Genomic DNA, 21,763 nt, shown 5'->3' on the forward strand with positions numbered 1-21,763 from the left:
ACAGATTGTATGACTTTTTTTAACCAGTTCTTTTCATAACCTATGCCCCTAATTATTTCTGTAACTTCACAATATTTTAGCTAGGATTATTATGGTTGTGCTGCCGTGGTCCCCAGACATCTCAGAAAATCCATGAAACTAAAGAAAGTCAGAAGATGTCAGGATGAAACCTTCAAATATCCTTAACCACTACAAAAACCTTAGGTCGTTAGTAAAAATTATTTGCAGCTAGATCAGGAAATCTCAAGAAAGAGAACGCAAATGTCCTAGGAGAAAACTCCCAACAGCAACAAAGATAAAATAAAAACTGTATTTTGTAGGCAGAACTTACATTTCTTTTGCAACACACACCTAATTCTTGGATAACCATTACTCCCAAAAGGGAAGAAAAAATAAATATCTGATCCTTAGTTATGTTTTCCTTATTTAAAGGAAGTAAAATAGTTTTGCTAAACAGAAAAGCCTGCTCTTTCATAATGATGAGGTAGAAAGACATAAGGGAATTAAATTCCAGAACTGAAGTCTAAAACAATAAAACCCAAGCCATCTCTAATTGGAATATTCTCTTTTTCTAGATTGCTTATACAAGGCAAGATCATGCAAAGTCAATAGTTTCAAGAAATGTTTTGCTAAGTTATAACTGACTGTTGTTGGGGTCCATTTTTCTTATGATGAGTAGAAAGTAAGTGAAATAACATACTGAACTTCTTAACTGATTAATGTATTTTTAATGCTGTAACAAAACTTATACAACAACAAAAAGTATGCCATATTTGAATTATCAAGTTAGCTCAGATCCATCCATAACTAAAAGTCATTACAAAACCCCATACTATAAGCAGTTGAGCTCTTCCCCAAGAATCAGTTTAAACTGCAACTGAAAAAGAAATTTTAAGAGTTACCACTTTTTATAGTGTAATTTTGCACAGCCTAACTTCAGATCTATATATCTATAGAGAAAACCAGAACTTTGGAAGAAAAATCTAGGCTTTCGGGCTTGCTTGCTTTCTGCACAAATCACACATACCTGCTGATGCAGCCCAGCTGTTTGCAAGTCCAGGCTGCCATCCGGACCACGGGCATCTGCCAGCAGCACTTCAGCTTCCGTCACCCAGTGGGAGAGGTCATTGAGATCACAGTGGAACTGCCTCCACGCCTCAATCGCTCTATCAAAGCAACTGTTTGAAAGCAAAGCATTGAAAAATTACCCAAACCACTTCAGTGAAAAGGCCACAACTCCTACTCTGGTGAGCAGAAATTTGCCTTGACAAACAGAAAGGCTAACACACTGCCTGGTTAACCAAGACCCAGTACTGAAGGCTTCCTGACATAGTAGCAACTGGTAAAAGCCAATAGCACAGCCTGGCATTAACTTCCAGCTGAAGGCAGAAGGGGCACTCCTAAGCAAACTTTTCTTTCTATCACTCGCATTGAAGATTGATTAGCTGCATCAAATTGGTCTGCATAACCCTTTTTCTCTTTATGATAAAACAGTTCAGATATCAGACATGTGGAACATGAACCAGGATTAATTGCTCAGATTATTTTTTTTATTCATAAACTATAGGGTCCTGGTGCCTGGAATTTAATAAGTGAAGGTGATTTTGACTATATAGAACTGACTGTATTACCAGTGGGGCTGCATAAGTAAGTCTTATGCAATTTAATCACACAATAATTTACCAGGCATTTCATTATCATCATCTTTGCAGCCTCAAATTAATGTGTAGCTTAACTCGAAGGGCAACGTTTTCTAGCACGGAAGAGGCTCCATTATCACAGCCAAAAGGCTGCTTTTACCTAAAATGAGACTTTTACTATGTTAACAAACTAACAAAAACAGTCCATGAACGTTAAACAAGGAATCCATGTCAGAAAGGCGGAGAGAAAGTCTCTTGCTTTCTATTTGTTGATTGCAAACTTTATGTTAACATTATAAAGCAAATAGTACAGATACCTCAAAGGACACAGGACTTATGAAAAACAACATGGAACACCAACAGACTGGATAGTATCCTGGCCCAAACTAATAAAAACAGTAGTCTTCAAAGACATAGGAGGTCAGGTCTCCTGCTAATAAAAGGACACCCTAACGTCACAGAGAAGAACTTCATAGAATCACAGAATTTGGGTTGGAATGGACTTTAAAGATCATCTAGTTCTCCTTGAGTGTGACCATCCAGCCAATAGCTTATCCACCAAGTGGTCCGTCCGTCAAACCCATGTCTCTCCAGTTTAGGGACAAGGATGTCATGTGGGACAGTGTGCTCTGCACAAGTCCAGGCAGATGATGTCAGCTGCTGCTCCCTTATCCACCATTGCTGCGACCCCATCTTAGAAGGCCACCAGATTTGTCAGGCACAATTTGTCCTTAGTGAAGCCATGCTGGCTGTCACTAATCACCTCCTTATTTTCCATGGGCCTTAGCATAGTTTCCAGGAGGATCTGCTCCACCATCTTGCTGGGCACAGAGGTGAGACTGGCCTGCAGTTTCCCAGGTCTTCCTTTTTCCCTTCTTACAAATGGTAATACAAAGATCTCATCTGCAGCCCATTATTTTTGCCTTAATTCCAACAGCAGACATTCCAGCATTACTGCATATATACAGAGGCAATATGAAATGAGCAGCATTAACAACAAAGATATCTGAAACCAAACTTTAAAAGAGCTACCATTGCATCAATTTTCTTCACTAATTAAATTCAACAGTCCCTAAGTTCCTAGTGGGATTATTTTCATCAAAATTATATCCCATTTTTAGCAAGACATCCATATTTCTTGGCACATACAGGGCTTTTTAAATATTCTTCTTCATGTGGACCAATTCCAATAAAGGAGGAAGCCTTAAAAATCTCTACTTAAAGTTTTCTGACTTTACCTCCTAGCTCCACCGTTTCAGTTTCCTGCACACATCTCAATTCACTAGCCCAACCTGTAGACTGACCCCAGATCTCAATCTCCTTTTATTTCTGAGGTACATTTCAGTCTAACTGAACACACTGTCTCATGATAGTATCTCATTTCACATTTAATGAGAAGAGATAGTCTAAGCACTTAAAATAGTTTAGAAGAATATTTTATTGGCTCCTTTCAAAATGAAAGTTTTTGAGGGAGTTTTGAACACATGACCTTTTCAGAATCCAGAATTTTTAAACTGTAGAAGAGAACACTTTGAGATACAAAGCTTTAAGTCCTGCCGTTTCCGTTGCGAGCCTACAGTTCCATCAGTATTTTGAGCAACTAGACAAAGTCTGACTCTGATTTTGAGCCAGATGCACATGCTGCTGTTTCCCTACAGCCCGATAAAAGTAATGAAGTCCTGTCCTACAGCAACCAAGGCTTGGCTACTCCTTGCCTCCTCCACAGGAATACACTTGCTTCCAAACCACTCGTCATTCCCAAGTCATCAACACCTTTAGCACTGGGGGAAAGTCCATGGCAGAAGGAGCAAAACTAGTGAATCAGCATAGTTACAAACAGCTCAACTAAGCATTAAGCCCCCACAGGCACACAGACATTTTACTTCACACATATGTTCAGATCAAATTGAAGTCAACTGGACTTAGTTAAACACTTAGAAGCTTTGCTAAATACAGTTTAATCCAACTTGAGCTTGGCTACATCAGAGCTTTTTTCAAAGGTTCAGCTACTTAACTGACACTATAACAAAATCGCTACTACCTCTGAAAACTAAATCAATCTTTTGCCACAAAATTCAGATGCTGTTTCTCCTAGTTCTGTCAAAATCTCCACCCGCTCCAGAAACAGAAAAAAGCCAAAGATTAACAAGGACATAAGAGTCTTCTAGCCTTCTTGCTTATTATTGGGGCAACACTAGGAAAAGCAAGAATAAGCTTGATTAAAAAACTTCCTTAGTAACAGAAAGGATATAAAAATACTAATGCCGGAAGACAGCATTTTAATATTGATACTAACATTGTATTCGTTAATCAAAGTATATGCTTCTGTTAAAATTGCAGCACTTGATATCTTCATGAAGCTACATACCATTTAGCTTAAATTGCTAGTCCAGTAGTCCCTTTTGTATGGAAATCATGCCCAGTACTATTCTCATTAAGATGCACAGCCTTACAAACTTTTTGAAGCACAGTATTAATTTGTATTCAGTGAACCAACTGAGGAGGTAATCTGTTGCATTTTGCCAGCTAATCATAAATAGTGAACTTATTCTTTGATACACTTATCTTTTTCAATCGGAAGACGAGGTTTCTCGTTAACCCTGGCTACCTAATGAAATCAAATTTAAGCAGTAAATGAAATTGTGCTCATACTTACAAAAAGATAATATGAGTTAAAGCATTTCAATTCAGTTACGGGGGGAAAAAGGCATAACTAAAGCTTAGCAAACATCATACCTATGAAGACAACAAAATAGCTGCAGGCACATAAATATAGATAAGCACCAGATTCTGGAACATTTGTCTCCAAATACAGCAGGTGAGAACAGGCAGCCAGCAAGAGCACAGAAAGTGGTATCTAGCTGGCACCACTATTTGTTTTCAAATGAAAAAACAGTGAAACAACAGTGCCTGATGAGTTATTAGAAACCTTGATGCTTCACTGTTCCGATGGCCCAGAACTTCTGGAAGTCTCTGCTTAAACAATACCAACAACCAATTTTCATATTCCTATACATACACCAGTGATCCAAAGAAAGAGTTGAAAACAGCAGCTTATGTAATACGCACTCTTCCTAAAAATATGTCTTCAAAATACACTATCAAATGTCTTTGATAACAGATTTCTGGTGCTACAAAGTAAGTGAACATAGCTAGACGTTACTTTATGCTCTACAGAACTTTTGCATTAACCATTACCTTATATCACCACTAAAAAGCAAATACTGTTAAAAGCAAATTAACTACAGTATGAGCCTTTGCATTTAACTTTAAGTTTCTTAAAATTATTTTCAGTTCTTAAGGTTTTTTTGCATAGCAGCAATCTTAGTGCCTGCTGCTGTTTGCAGTGTGATTATCTTCGGCTTAGTTGTAACTTCCTGAACCCATACCTTCATACTTTCACCAATTCCAACCTCAAACGCCTTTCTGACACACTTCCAAGTTCGACTAAATGTTTAAAAACAAACTCAATACCACTTTAAAGTTGATTCAGGTAATAAGGCATTTTCAGTTTAGAGTATCTTCTGTAAGGGGTGGGGGGAAAATCAAAGCTTAGTTTAACTTTCCACTCCCCAATGTTTTTGGCATAAGTGAAATTACAGCTATTTGATATTTGTGGAAAGGAAATGGGAAACACTCTTTTCTTTAGCACTGATTTCAATATTCTCTTGTTCTCTCAACAACAAAATTTTCTAATCCGGTCATCTTTAATTACTTTCAACAAAGATTATTGGCAACTATAAAACATGTTGTATTTTAAAGGCCCCATTCTTTCACAAACTCATTCCCTCCTTCATAAGCAGCCTTGAATTCTTTGTTAAAAGATGTTCTACTCCACATTTTTCTTCTAGAATTTTGCTTTGCAATACCTTTATAAAACAAAAAATTTATATTTTATAAACAAAATATTCTATTTTATAAAGCAATCAGCTTCATAAAAACACCCAAACTACAATTTGCATGTTAACTGTTTCAATACTTGATAATTCTGGCAATTATTGTGTAATACTAATATATTAAAGCTGATTACTCCCAAACTCTATCTTGATCATTAGGATAATGCATATATTGGAGTACACAAAGTATTTACCATGTGGTCACAGAAACCAAACATCCTTGACTTACCACTTACGATCATTGTACATTCTGTTAATTCTGTCCCATTCTGCATTCAGCTGGGTTAGCGCATCTCCTATTTGTATCGCCTCAGGTCCAGATGCTTCCAATATAATATCAGGCTGCTTTTCATGTATGACCGCAATTTGATCCCCAAGTTTATCCAAAACATCTTTTATGTTCTGCAAGCACAGTAATGACACAAGCCATTAGTAAAGTCAACACCAGGAGGAAATAATTTAATAAAAAAAAAAAAAAAAAATAAAGACAACCAAAACCTCATCTCTTCAAAACACTGTTCCAAAAAATCAGTATCTAAAATAAGAGCATGACAATGAGCATCAGCAGTTTATAGATTAAATCAGTTTTAGCAACTGAACTGAATGATCCATTACATCTTTTTAAGTATGTGTCCTTCTCAGTTTTTTTTATAAAAAATATGAACTATTTTATATACCCAATCTGTTACTGAGGTAAAGGGACACACCATACTTCTCAAAACAGCAGTATCTTCATTACTAATTAAGTCTGCCCATGTCACAAAGACACTATACATATTCCTTCCTCATGTAAAAAACAAGCCACAAGACATGACTTCATTATGCTTCATGTAACCTCCTATATGCATAGAACTTCAAAAGCATAAGCTACATAAAAGTGTTAGATTTAAAGCAGACAGAGTTAAAGCAATCTCAAATACCATTGAACTATGATGTGAAAATACCTTTAAACCAGATGCTGCTGTAAGACCGCCTTGGTATTCAGAGGACAAACAGTCCATGCAAACAGTGGAATTTACTTATCTTTTTGAATTTAAAACAGTAACCCCTCTAAAAATTCTATGCTCTGCTACTTGCTGCTTCTGAAAGAATCCTTAGAACAAATCAAAATTTCAAAATCAGATGACAGACCTGCACCAAAATGAAGTATTTCAAACCCATCTTAACATAAACACTCCTAATTGTACTTAGGGGAGCACAGAAGCAGAGTAAATAGGGACAAGAGAATCTCAAACAAAACAGGAGTCTCATGCGCTTTGTCAAAGGTTGGCATCATTCCCGTATTTGCTTTTGAAAACTATGACAAAAAAAAAAACAAATACAAAAAGTGAAAGCATGTACACAGCATAAAGAAAATCAGGTTGGAAAGTGGACTAAAATTCTGAAAGCTTTTAAAGGACCTGTATAACAGCTACAGAAACAACTGATCTAGCTCTTGGTGAGAGGCAAAGCCTGACTGACTCAAATATAAAGGCACAGACCCCACTATGCTTCCCAACCCACGGAGGTACATCTACGCTATACCACACAATGTGCAATTTCAAACGCCAGTGGATGCTTTCTGAGGGAATCTCTGTATCCTGCTCCTTTGCATGCGCAAAAATTAACCAGGACTCAGACTCCTACACACTTAACTCACATTCAACAGCAGGATTCATTATTTTCAAACACACTTTCTTCATCCCCTTTTGAAGAAGGGCAAATCCTTAACTACTTCCTCATCATTAATCACACAGGTAAATCCACAGGCTGACAATGAGAAGTGGGAGCTTAAAACTGAGCACATGTCGATGCTTTGCTAATCAGAACAGGTACCACTGTCTTACAGCCTCATATATAGCTACATTCAAAAATCAAGAATCTCCCTTTCTCCCTCTTCCCATATAAGCAATTGTTTTCACATGACACAGAGAACAGCAGCTATATTGAGGAGACCAAGCAGGAACATAAGGAGATTGACTTAGCATTTCTCTACATATTGCGTAGACTACATGAAGAAAACCACAACAGTTTCTCCAACAAAAGAAGTTCAACCCTTCTCTCCCAACCTCCTGCCCAGCTTCCACACTGCTCCATTTTGTATCTGCATAGAAAGAAAACTAGCCACAAAAGTGTCTCATCATTTCATTTCCAGTGTATATTGATCCAGTATAACCTGAGCAAAAATACAGAGCTACACAGTCTCTAAAGTGTTTTTTATTCTACTATTTCCTTCTGCCCTTCTTCCTTCTGAATATAATTCTTAAGACATGCAGTACCTTCAGTGCATCTTCCTGAGTTGAAAAATCCTCGTAGATGCCAGTATTGAGCTCTGGTGCATTCAGCAGCAGTTCAACATCAGCCATGGCCAGCAAGACTTTGTTGATTTCAACCAAGTACTCAGCCAAGAAAGGCAAGGTCCTAACTCCAGCATCAAAGTGGCCTTTTAGCCTCTGCTGGACAGGGATTGCCTAAAAGCATGAAAGTTCATTTTATATTTCTAAGAACAAATAATTTTATTACAAAATTCTATATCAGTAAACTATATTCAGAGTAAGTACTTTTCTACATTAAAAGACAGAACAAAGGCCTTTCTAGCAAGGTTACATAAATTCAGAAAGCTGCAAGTCCTGCAGAGAGCTCTTTCTGTATTTATTTAAATAAATAAAAAAAAGTTATAAAACTGTAGATATCATGCTTCACAATGACCCTGTCTTATTCTTTATTAAAACTCTGGAGAGTGGGAAGGGCACTGCTGTTTCTCTTGCCTTGATCCTTACCACTTCCAGAAGTTACACTTCTTGATCAAGACTGTATCTAGCTGCAATTACAACCCACTGTCTGGTGCCATCATCAAGGACTCCCAGAAGTTACCAATTTACTGAAGGAGACTGGTTTTTTTTCTCTCCACATTCTTTTCAATAAGCAGCCCCACTCACATTTCCAACCATTTTTTAAATAAATGAGTGCTCTACCAGTACCACAATATGTTTTTTTGCAGCAATAAGAGACACTAACTCCTCAAGACCTTGGCAATTGTTACTTGCTCTGGCTGGAAAATGAGGCTGTCTAGCCAAGTACCACGTTAGCAGGTAAGAAAGCAAGAACAGTAATTTAATGCAGCTTTTTCCTGGACCAAAATGATGGCCTGAATCTGAAGCGTTAGGAAGCCTGCTGCAAGAAACTACACTGCCATGCCCAGCAAAGGTAGCCGAGGAAGGCAGGTGAAGCAGATACTCCAAAGACTGAAAACACTTTTTGCTGGACAGTTTTCTTGTTCAACAGGATTCTATGACCATCTTTGAAAACAGCCCAGTTCTTTGAAATCAGCAATGGAAAAGTAAACCCACCTCTGAGTGTACTGAAAAATTCAAGCAACTTCTAAACCACCATCCTGTACTCAGAGAATCTGAGTCAACCAAGACAGAATCCTCGACTGCACGATGTACTAACAGTTGAGTATACACTTAAGAGTGTGAAGAATAAACGTATGTTCACAGCAATTTCAGCCAGTGATTTTTACTTTGCAGTTAGTCTGGGCTGGATGCACACATGCTAATCACTAGCACAGCTGACAACCAGTAAAATATTAAGCTCCACTAACAAAGCTGTTTGCAAACACCCGTCTATCTTCCTCCTCCACATGTTTCTGAGTGTTTCAAATATGTCAGTCAAATTAACTGGAATCTAACATATGCAGCACGTGTAGTGTAAAAGAAAAAAGGATGGCAGCAGAAAAAAGTATATTCACGTGTTCACCATTCAGGATTTCTTCTCATGCACTGAACGCTCCCGAGTATTTTATTTGGTTTGTGTTTGGGTTTTTTTGTTTTGTTTTGTAGTAGACAGTCATCCCTACATTGAAACTGGGGACATATTTGTACTTCCGCCAGGCCTTTACCACAATGGTATGCTTTCATTCATTCATTGCATACCAAAGAAATAGGACACACAGGCACATAAGCATAAATTGAGTCTACTAAGTATTACAGACAAGCATCATAAAATACTCAGCATTGCTTTTGATTCAGAAAAGTAGCAAGCAAGCACCACAGTAAAACCCACAAACTACTCCATATGCTTTAGCCACAAATCCAACATCCTGGTACTTGATGCTCCCCAAACACATTTTCTTGAGGCTCTGTATATATTTTGTCAGCTTCCAAAGCTTGGGCAAAAGCCCAAGACTTACATAGTGGTACCATTTCCTGTGGAAGGAGAGGCCCTAGCTCCAGAGAAATCGGACAAAGCTTGTGCAACTCAAAGTATCTTTTCCCCAGCAATACGGAATAAACCAGGGTTTGAACAAACACCAGGATGCCTGCTGCAGAACAGCCTCCTGCAACATCATCCCAAAGTGTTTTCTCAATTTTTCATCACCCCACAAGTCCCACTCTCACACAGGCAACAGTCCAGAATCTAGACTTCACCCAAATTAACAGGTCACTGGACTTTGTTATTTTTCTACCTCACACACATTGCTTTACCTCTCATTAGACAAAACTTGCACAAGATTTCAAACAGCACCTGCTGCCGGCATGCAGCAAACTTGTTCTCCACTTGTTGCCAACACTGACATACACTGAAACTGTCTGCTTCCCAATTAGCACCATCCCAGGCCAGGTTGCTGCTCTTCTGCTGAGCAGTGAACATCTCCTGGTGCTGCTCTTGCACAGCACACCTCATTGCTTATCTCCTCCAGCTGCCTCCCATCACTGAGAGGATGGCTCATACTTTCACAACCCTCCTTCTTAAAGGTGAACATATGTAAGTATTATAAACACATTAGTGCTTTACTGCAGCCAAGTTTTAATTGTTCAGCTGTTCTCTACCTTGCATAGCAGACTGGCAGCTTCTAAAATGCAGCATAACGTAATAAAAAAATGGAAAAGCAGAAGTTTAACATAACTCTCTCATGCAAATCAAACACCTATCTGTCACAGAAGCTGGAGTTTAGTTTTGTTTTTTATTAAAGAAAACAGGCAAGCGAACTTTTTCTAAAGCACCCACAAATAAAAAGTTAATCAAAGGATATTTAGGAGGAAATCCGACTGGATGACTTATTAGACCTTTAATTTCAGCAGTGACAGAGCATGTTTATTAAATTTGATCTCTCTTTAAATACTAGGGAAAACGCAGGACTGGAGATAAAAGGGGAATACTCAATTACTAGTGTACATACTATCAATAAGGCCTCTCAATGAGAGATGCTAAAACTAATTTTATTTCAGTGGTCAAATAAAAATTTGTTTCCACCTATACTTAGCATGTAGTTTTACCTGCATTCAGAATTTGTATTCAGATTTTCTTCCCCTTTCCCCTTTTACACTTAAATTCATTTTCAAACAAAAATCTATCAAAGATTCAACTCCAGGAGATACTCTGACTTGCTTCCAAAAGTGGATTTTGGAAAATACTACCTGAGAAATGGATATAAAATTGAATAATTTACCTTGCATGTTTAACCACATGAACATTTTAACCAAAAGAGTTTAGCCAGTCTAATCTCAGATCAACACACATTAGTTACCTTTGCAAATAAATGTCCTTTTGATTAGAAATGCTCACTTTTTTAACCATTCTATGTTCCTTCTTTCTCACAGTCAAAATATTTCATAGCCAGTTTTCTAGGAAAAGGTTTTCTAAAGCTAAAATCTCATGTCCATCTTATTTGTCCTTCTGGATTAATTAATGCAGTCAGTATTTGTGGGCAATGTAGCTCATGGTTCATATTTAAGTAACTTAGAACCTTCTCTGTAAAAAGCACAACAGGCAAACAAACATGTGTTCTTTATTACAGGAAGAGTAATTCAAAAGCCTTCAAGATGCTATCTGTGTTCCAGTTTATGGGAGAAACTGCACTGTGCCCGCAACAGTAAATTCACTTACCATCTGCAGAATTATCATTTTTACTTCAAAACAATTTCCTAAAACCTGGGAAAATCTCTCAAACTTTAGTCTAATTACCTCTGCAATTTAAGGTTTAATTTTTCCTTTCCCTCATTCCAAGCCAAGTCAGAATAGAGCACTTTAAATAAATACTATAGCAAGACTAGAAAAGAAGGAACTCAGAGATACAAACTTCCAATGCAGGTTTTTCTAGCTGACGGCTTTGTGGCAAAACAAGGGTTATTCAAAAGTACCAGCGATGCAGAAGGGTTACCAATATTTCAGAGACACTTAACTCCATAATCCCTAGAAGCACACACGATGAGGAATATTTATGATCCAGCTACTTCCAGCAAATCAATATATAGATATATATGACCTTCAAGCACCATAAATAAGTCCTCTCCTCCACACTCATTTACAAAAATGTAAATAATGTATTACATAAAACATTAACTGGAGTTACTCCCCAGCTTGGCACCTGAATTCTTTTCTTTCCCTCCCTGTTTGCTCATTCCAAAACTAGCTTCTCTTCTTCTGCTCACTGCACCTTCTTTACATCAAGGTGAAGGGTTGAGCCAGCTGTGCACCAGTGGGTCAAGAATTCATTTCATGCTTCTCAGACCTGTGCTGACGTGAGCAAAAAGCACTGCAATTTGCCAGTTGGTAGTCTGGGGGCCCTATGGATACATCTAGGATTTCCCTTTTCCCACCTTCATCAGACATCCCTACTGACTAAAGAAGGGGGAGCAAGGTGTTCAAACACAGAACAGATGGTAAAAAAATGGGGCGAGGCAATTTCTGTTGCAGAATTTTAGCATTAGGGTTGCCTTCATGGTGCTGAGGGTAAGTCAGATCTGGTGGCTCCAAGAAGATTCTGGAGCAACTGTGTTCATCAAATAATGATGACATTTGAGAACACTGTTTCTCCCTTCAGAAATAGTATGGTCTCATACCATTTTTTGTGTTCAAGATCAATTAGTAAAGCAGGTGAAAGAACAAGCCATAAAAGTAAAATAAGGTCACTTGAAACAAGCTGGCTTACCACTCAAATATCCAAAAGCTAGAAGCACAGGCACATGAAGCAAAAGCAGCAGTTTCAGAGTCTCACAGTAGTAATGAAAACTGCTGCTGTCCTTTTCTGAAAGTCTAGCTGACTCAGCCAGACTAGAAACTGTATCTGGAAGTACAAGGATACTTTTACACGACTTAACTAATTCTGAGCAAAGATAGTATTTCTCCATCAATAGTCTATCATAACTGCTACGGTAATTCATATTTACATGATATTCTGCATTCAGCACCCACATACCAAGACGCAGTAATCCAGGAACAGATCCAGCAGTACCAGGGATTAGCTGCAGTATATCCCCAAAGGAAAGGGCTTTATAGGAGGCAAAGGGCCTTCCTTAGAGAAGATAAGTCAACATCCAGCAAGACCAATAGTAACAAGGAAGACCAGTCTGTGGCACAACTGGACTGCTCCCATTAGCGAAGAACCTTTCAGGTACACCTTTGTTCCCTTTTCAATCCAGTAATAGATTCACTCAAAGCAGCTGATGGTCAAACAGAAAAACTGAATCGTGTTGTTATACTTTAAATGTGTATGGATCCCCATCTCCTTCAAACAAATTCCCTGGCATCAGTCAGGTCCCAAGAAGCTCGTGTGCAAGTACCACAGTATGCCAGGAGTGACCGCTGGGGACCCAACAGAGCAGTCAGATGTCAGACAGTCAAAGAGACCCTGGGACCATCTTTGCTGCCCAGCTCTGCACGGGAGGCCTGTCATTTGAAAAAGTCTCTCGAAAGAGAAGCAGATTTAAAAGGTTTACTTTAATCGCTAATAATGAATAGCCTGTGTGACCACGGAGAGCAGACCATCTGCCATAGGTCTACAGCTGTCATAGGCTGCTGAAGCCACACAGCACTACCCCTGTGAACGAAGAGCACCACATCATGGCACTGTGGCATGAGTCTCACAGGAAACCAGACTATTTTACCCCTGCCTCCAAGTTAATTGGTGCTGGGTTAAAAAGTTACAGAGCAGTCAAAAAGAATTGATTGATTTTAATTATGAAGCTTCATATGCAAAAGCTGAGAATTTCTTGACAAGTTGCCTAGCCCCCAAGCTTGTCCAAGAAATTACTTACTGCTTCACAAAGTTCCTCACTGTTATTGCCTAAAATATTAATATAATTACCACGTGGTCAAAGTGTGTTGAAGGATGAAAAGGAGAAATAAGATTTAAAAAAAAAAAAATCCAACACCAAAACCCCCACAAAACCACAACAAAACTAACAAACAAAAATAAAAACCCCACTGAAAGTATCTGTTCCCTCAACAATTAAGACATACAGCTTTCAGGGTAGTAGATTTCATCAGACCCTGACATCCTATTAAATTAGTTGTGAAATTGTTTGTCAAGACCTGCACATGCACATTATCAAATACTTTAATCTTTGCAATTTTTATTAATCTTCATTGTGTACAGTCATATCAATCACATGAGGGTAGTTATCGCTCTCTAAGCACTTGAGGCAGTGAAAAGCAGTGTTAGAGTAGTTGCAATATCCCAACCACGAGACGCAGAGGCACTGAGTTTAAGCTTCAAACAAGGCTTTTATCTTATCAGACATTGAATTAAGCTGTTTGAGCCAGGGCATCAAAAAGAGTTAAGCATAATCCCCCATGGGCAAGACTAGGAAAAGACACTGTCCTGCTGCAACACTGCCCAGATCACACTCTAAGACTTGAGCCTGATGGCTGGGATATTTTGGATGTATGATGACTACGTAGAAATCCCAAACTAGTATATGCAGATAGTTTCCTAATGAGAAATGAATGTTGTTATTTTGAAAACACTTCTTTCCAAGAAGGCATCAAAGAACAGCCATAAAACCCTAATATATGAATCTTATAGATGTAGTTCATGCATAGCATTCAGACTGTTTGCTCTAAGAAAAAAACACCCCACCCCCCCCGCCCCCCCCAAAAAAAAGAAAAAAAAAAAAAAAAGTCTCATTTACCTGTACTTTTTGTTCACCTTCCACACCTTGCAGCCCGGACAGACGGTGCTCTGCCTCATCCAGCCACTTCATTAGACTGTCATGTTCCTTCTTATACTGAGAAAACACGGGAGAGAGTTCCACCACCTGCCTCCTTTGAAATGACCTGCACTCCTACAAGCCAATGTATTAAGAAAATACAGCATAAGAGGAGGGAAATAGTGAACTGAATAGGTCTTATTTATTTGAAAAACAAAAATACTTGGGTGATTCATTTGAAGAAGCAAATTCCAAAACATGTAATAGTAACAATTTATTTTTCAAAAATAGCTATATTCTATTTATCTGCACAGACATAGAATCAAAGACAGCCTGAGAGTCTTACTCTGCCTTTGAGCTACACCTCACCTTACCAACTCTAACATGATTCCAACAGATGAGCTAAAAGGAGTATAAGAATACAGGTCCCCTTTGCTTTACACAAAAGTATTTTTAATATGGCACATGTATGAAAGCACCACAACATACTAGAGTCCACAATTACTGATAATACCCTCTTAGGAAGGAAGAGGAATGAAATAGCAGACTCATTCACACAGACCTCTTCAGCTAAGAGCTCAATGAATACGTTTGTATACATGTGTCTATGTAGTCACTCTTCACACAGCCTGGTGGTAAAGACAAACCTCTGCTGGAGGGCCAAGACAAGCGAACCAAATGTCCAACCGTCTGTACCCATCTGTGTAAATATATACAGGCTGGCCCTCTGTGAAAGGGACTTTAAAAATCAAAACCACTCCCCCAAAACTTCAGAATGACAAAATTCATATTTCAGAATCGCAAAGATTCAGAGAGTCAGATTGCATGTACACGTATTTAACTCCTCCCCAGAGGATCTTACACACCAAGAGTCATAATCAGGTTGTAAGTGGGATAGCAAAGGGAAGACTGCATAAATAAGCTTTAACTATAGTAACTACCAAAATCATACCTGCACGCTGTTGTACTTTTTCTGCAGAAGCAACAGCTGTATGCGGATCTTCTCTCTCTTATAGTCCTCCATAGGCTGCTGCAACAACTGCCCTCCTCTCTGTAAAACTTCTTCAATCTGAGCTCTTTCTCGATCCAGCTAAAATTACACAAGTCTGTATTATCTACAGAAAGCTCAGCTACAGTTTCCAAAATTTATTAACCTGCTCAGATATTAACAACAATGGGACCAAATTGTTGTTTTGTTATCCAGATGTGACCCAAACAAATTCAAGTAGAGATTCTTCCCCACAACTACCAAATCCTAAACTCCAACCTGGTCATTCTACAAACTTCATAGAGATGTACTGCAGCAAGTTCAGTCAATGAGCCAGCAGCAGGCAGCCACAGCAAGAAAGTGCTATGACTGCAGCTCCATTTCTATTATAAACATTCCTTGACAATAATAAGCAAGCTCAGAGCAGAATAGCAAAACTAAAACATAATAAATATAAAAACAGCACAAAGGGAAGCATATGTTCTATAACAATAGGTCCTTCCATAGAGGCCTTTTAAAAATTGTTTTCTGTAGCACACATGTCATTTTCCATAGACTTATACTCAGCTTTCCAACTCTGTTTATAATATTTCATATGCTTAAAAGGCAGGCAGATAAGGCGGCCTGGAAGGACTTCACCCAATTTTGTAAGGAACAAGGCTATTACAGACAAGATGCAAACAAAAGTATGACAGTTTTACACACATGAATAGCAGAGCCTAGGTAAGAATCTAGAAAAAGATAAATTTTGTTCCAAGTCTTTATTTGGACTTGCTGTGAGCCATATTACAACACCCTTATTTACACCTCAATGTCATAAGTATTCATTGACCTGACCTGTGCACTGTGATTCAATATATCATACCAGTTTAAAGTGCAAAAGATGTCTACCTAATGCAATAGATTAGAGGCTCAACATTGCCAAATACATGGTAAGAGTCTCAGCTGCATTAAGTAACCATTTCAACATGAGTTCAGACAGTTAAACGTGAAGAAAGAAAAAGTTTTGCACCTCATTACATTTACAGGAAAGATTTCTTATAAAAGGAACAGAGTAGAAAAGTATATAAAAGATAAATGAAAATAGAAGTTCACTACCTGAATTACATAAACCCATGATAAAATACAGACCAAAGTAGACTAGTTACTTGCAGTGCACTAGACAAGAGGCAGCAGCTATGGGAAAAGCATGGAAAATTGTGCAGTGTTTCCAACAACCTAATAATTCCCTTCATCTGTTACTCCTGTCTTAAGAAGATTTTCTCAGAAGAATTCCCCCTCAGAGTCTGAAGAAATGTAACACATGGACAAAACAAAGAGTTAGCAAATTACTTAGTTCTTCCATTGCTCACAAACCTTTTCATCTTCCCCACTCAACTCCAGATGCTTTTCTACAACTTTTAGCATATTCTGTATGTCACACTCAAATTTTTCCAGGTCTGGAAAAGCTACTCTGGCTTCAAGGGTCTCTGACATGACAGGAAGTCGTTCTTGTCCAACAAGCACCTGCAAAGCAAAACAGAGCTTTGTTCAAGCCCAAACATTTAGTCTGAGCTGTAACACACAGTTTAATGATTTAAATCAATTCTCCATGAACAAGCATACTAGTTGTAGAACTATCAGATATCAGCATAAAAGCATTGCAAGAGTTGTTTGATCTAACACAAAGTTAGCTTGTACACAGAGTTGGTAGGTATTACCAAGCTTCTACCTACAATCTGAGCGTTTTGGTCTCAAAACAAAAACAAACCTCCAGTCATATTCCCTTATGTTGTTGTTCTGCAGTTCATACTTATGTGTACTGCAATACATACATTTTTCTAAATCTTTATAACACATAGTTATTTATAAGTTCTCCCTTCCAACTCAAGTCATCACCTGCTACTCAGGTAAAAAAAAGCAGTTGGTCTAAGATCAATCTGTCCATTTTTCACATATAAATATCTACACCCAAGAGAATAAAAAGGAGTGAAGCACTGTTCTAACACAAAGATCTATCCCCTAAAGCTATTTGCCACCATTTTGGCACAGACCTCCCAAGTTTGCTTATCCTCACCTTGGCACTTTTGATGTGCTGAGAGACCTTCTCAAAGTTACGGTTCAGTTCTGCCAGTTTGGGTTCAACAAGTTCACGACATGACACTCCCCGACCATTCATTAGGATAATAGCCTGATCACGCACATTATCCACTCGAAGACTAACATCATCTAATTCAGATGTTAAACGCTAAGTGAAAGAAAATGCAAATGGTTACCGTAGGAAAGGAAAAAATATATAAAAAACCCAAAAACACACAAACAAAAAATTGGGAAGAAAAAAAAAAAAAAAGGGACACCAAACCTGACCTGGATACTAAATGATATCAAAAGTGGTTACTTGACAGTAACATTTCCTACCTTCACAGTTTCCTCCTTTTTGGTTGCTGACTTTTTCTCAATCTCATCCAGCAAGGCTTCAGCCTGATACAACCAAGTACTTATGTGAGCAACATTTTCATCAAAAATTTCCAGCTGGCTCTGATGATTCTAGAAAAAGATGGGGGAAAAAAAAGTATCAATGCAAGAAACTTAAAAGAAAATCCACAAAAAAACCCACAACATAAAACCCAAACACACACACAAAAAAACCACCTGCCAAAACTATCAGTATGAGTATAAAGGAGATTAATGGAATAAAGTGGTATGGATACACCTTGGAAAGGAACATTGAAAATTAGATTGTACCTTTCACCTTCAGTAAGTATTTACAAGAACTCAATTTTCATTCTAGATCCTTTGATATGTTTCTTCCTAATTCATAGAAGGGGAAACAGAAATAGCTGAGGTGGTTTGTCCAACTAAAAGACAGATAACATATTAAAACATCACAGCCAGACCACATCATTTCAGTTGATCAAAAAACCCATGATTTCTTCAATTATCATTAGGCAGGTAGAACAGTATGCATTACGTGCAGCTGTGGGTTTTTTTGATTGAAAGGGAATTACACCAAAACCTGCAAATTATAATAGTCAAGTTTTGATATTTTACTGATTATATTAAAATATTCCTTCCTCTTAAAAGTCACTGCATTGTAGATATGTTATACAGATCTGCTTTCATATGCAGTCAGAAATCTCAACTTTAGGTGCCAGGCAGAAACACCACATTATTCTGGGTGACCAAAACAAAGCTATCAGATTCATGGAAGCACCATCCTGCTTAAGCACAGAGTTTTTTACCAAAAATAAAAAGGATAGCTACACTTTGATCTTTTAGACTAAGAAAACAAGGGGAGGGGAGGAGAGAGGAGGCCTATGATTGGTCTCTATATCAACATCAAGAAACATAATCACTTAGGAAAAGAACGATTAAATTAAAATCTGCACAAGGACAATACTTACGCCCCACATTACCATAAATTACAAGGTTTTTAGTTTTGGATCATCATTACAGCATTCACAAATACACTACGTGACCACTCCTAACATTGACATCATTATGAAACAGACAGTACAACCTGCAACAGGCACTGGACAAGAGGCACAAGGCTCACCACCTAGCTATACACCAAAGTTTCCACAATTTCAGCCCTTATCAGGTGGATTCTTATAAGCTGAACACCACCGAAAGACTTTATCTGAAAGCATCAGTCTGCTACTAGCATTAACTGTAGACTGTTTCATGTCCACTTAGCAAAACTTGCAGCTTTAGGCTGTATAATATGCTTAGTCTTCCATTTACTCAGCCAAACAGACACTGTTGACCTCAACTCTTAGTTGTCATATTCTTAAGCACTTGCAGTTATGGGCTGTCTGAAAGAGCAGTATGCTGACAGACTGTCCCCAAGTGCTTTGCTGAACACCACTAGGAAGTCATCAATTGTCCATTAAACAGCCATCATCTGGGTCTCAAAGAAATCAATTGACACAAAAACACTCTGTTCATGCTGAGGTTGGCACAGAGGCTTCTTTCAGGCTGAAAAAGAGAGCAGCACACACAGCAGCCTCATGGAACCCAATCCTTTTGGACTAGTTCCTTTTGTTTTCCACTTACATCAACAAAATCATGAGCTTATAGGAAGTTACACAGAAAACACAAGATTTCTGGGCTCTACTTAACCTGTTATGAAACAAGCAACACTTCCATAACCTGGTGGGGTTTTCCCCTCTCATTTTAATCTGTCAGAATCAGCAGAATCAGCTACTACCATTTAATGAGTAAAACACTAGCAGCTTTGTGAATGCTTCTATGCCACATAACCCACTCAGTCTATGTGTGATAGTAGATGCTCCTTGTCAGGATAGTTTAGAAAGTTACTTTACACACTAGGGCATTAAGAATTGTATTAAGAGCTAAATAATAAGTGGACACAAAAGGCTAGCACTATTGGTGTAGCAAGAGAGAAAGTTCCAAAACATTAACAGGAAAGAGGTACAAGCAGATAAATTTGTAAATACGGACAAAAAGTTAAAAATGTAATGTGACGGTACATAAAGGGGTGGAGGGGAGAATAGAAAGATAAAGAGATTAGAATAGCAGAGGTGTGAAAGTCCTTCACTAAGCATACGCTGCATTTTCTATCAAAAAGTGGAATTATGCCACAATGTCTTGGGAGAGTAAGAAGCCAGAAAAGAAGTCCTAGCACTGAAGCCAGGAGAATAAGAAATGCAAAAGGGAAAAAGTTAAACCTAGTTTTATTCTCTACAACTAAGCAGGTTATTCCCACTATGTCAAGTTAACTGTCTGCCTGGGATATTTACATAGTTTCATCACTCTCATCCAGACTGTGCATTTTCATCGCCTACCCACTGAGCAATAGCCACTGCTACCAAAGCGTGTGGCACCAAAGCCTGTGAGCACATCTAAACCACCTGCAAAACAGTTTCCCACCTTCCTCATTGTATATAACCTTACGACTCATGTTTCTATCTACAGAGTAACCAGATATCCATTCTATACTCCTTTAAGTCCACGAGGCACAATGGAAGCTTCACATCACAGCAGGGAGACAAGTAAAAACTGCAACTTCTCCAAGGGTGTGGAGGGATAACCACCCTGAATATTTCTCACATGTGCAACTTACCAGCAGAGTGTCACACCAGTCATCAGTCCAGGTCCGAACTCTGCTCCAGCCAGCATTAAGGACACACAGCTTCTCCTCTAGGGAGGTCTCACTCCCTTCCACCAGAGCCTGGAGAGCAGTGCAGCTTTCAGTGATGCTCTTCAGGTCAGCTTTCCTCCTCTCCAGCTCTCTCAGCACATTCTGAAGCAAAAGGAACCATTAACAGTGCACACTGCTCCCAATCACAAGGGTAAGGCAGCAACGTTTTTACCCCACAGAAAACAAACAGTAATATAGATAGTCTTCACTTGAGAAAAATCAAACCAAGTAAAAGCCTTCTGTTTATAAATACTCTCTGCAGCTAGTTAAAGAGCAATGCGTGTAAGTGTCCCAAATAACTTAGCTTGAGACCTTTTTTGATTTTTTTTTGTAGTATCTTCATACTTTCTTTTCATTATGTAGGTAAAACAAATGCATCACATCACATTATAGGTACAATTTTAAAAGGTTCTTTTTGCGCTGTCAAGCACCACAAAGAACACAGTTCTCAGAAGACACATTTGATTTCTCTGTATCTTTTCCTATTAAAGTACTTTTACAGTTGGCAATGAGTAAAGTGACAGGCCAAGGCAGAATGTTTTTTTGATCACCACCACTCATTACTGCAAATATTGAATTCACTTGCTACATATTACAGAAGCTGTATTGTTGTATTACCCATATGTAGATATGTAAATATATGCATCTAACTAATATTTTTTCCAAGTCATGTCTGCTTTTAAGTAATTTTTTTAAAAATCTTAAAAAAACCATCACCTTCTTTGAAAGAATGCATACTAACATATAAATCAAGTAATAAGTCATCTCTTGAATATCAGTATATGGTTTCCATGTGGAAAATAGCACCTCTTGCCATAAGAGGTCATCACTTATCATTAATAATATCTGGCTATTTGGAACTTTTTGATGTCAGACACAACTAGTGTCTGAAGCTCCTTGAATATCTTATTATCTGTGAAGCAAATAATTTATTATTTTACCATAACTTATTAAATTAAGAGACAGAAATAAATACTCAAGTTACTACACTTTAAAATTGCCTCTAGAAAACTTTAGGACAGGAAGAACAAGTTTGCATGGAACATAAAGGGCTTGTCCTCCTGGTGGCGCAGCGTAACAGTTCATGAATTATTCGCATATACGCATCCATAGTAAGTATACTTCAATAAGTATTTACAAGCATGTGTGGAAAGAAATCTTAGGGATACTGCCACAACAGAAGC

At 38.2% G+C, this 21,763-nt stretch overlaps 1 protein-coding gene across 6 annotated transcripts in view; it reads right to left on the reverse strand.

The window, feature by feature from the left end:
* Positions 1-21,763, reverse strand: part of UTRN (utrophin) — a 413,274-nt gene that overhangs the window by 237,440 nt on the left and 154,071 nt on the right. For 5 of the 6 annotated variants that reach the window (XM_037392250.1, XM_037392248.1, XM_037392249.1 and 2 more), the window contains 9 exons: positions 20,502-20,681; positions 17,834-17,962; positions 17,493-17,663; positions 16,793-16,942; positions 15,401-15,538; positions 14,431-14,583; positions 7,795-7,986; positions 5,766-5,938; positions 1,028-1,178 (listed from right to left, as the gene is read on the reverse strand). In XM_037392250.1, the coding sequence (XP_037248147.1) occupies positions 1,028-1,178; positions 5,766-5,938; positions 7,795-7,986; positions 14,431-14,583; positions 15,401-15,538; positions 16,793-16,942; positions 17,493-17,663; positions 17,834-17,962; positions 20,502-20,681 (1,437 nt within the window). The remainder of the gene's footprint in view (positions 1-1,027; positions 1,179-5,765; positions 5,939-7,794; positions 7,987-14,430; positions 14,584-15,400; positions 15,539-16,792; positions 16,943-17,492; positions 17,664-17,833; positions 17,963-20,501; positions 20,682-21,763) is intronic. The other variant, XM_037392253.1, reaches the window with a different exon arrangement.

This window comes from Falco rusticolus, chromosome 6 (assembly GCF_015220075.1).
Source record: "Falco rusticolus isolate bFalRus1 chromosome 6, bFalRus1.pri, whole genome shotgun sequence".
NCBI lineage: Eukaryota > Metazoa > Chordata > Aves > Falconiformes > Falconidae > Falco > Falco rusticolus.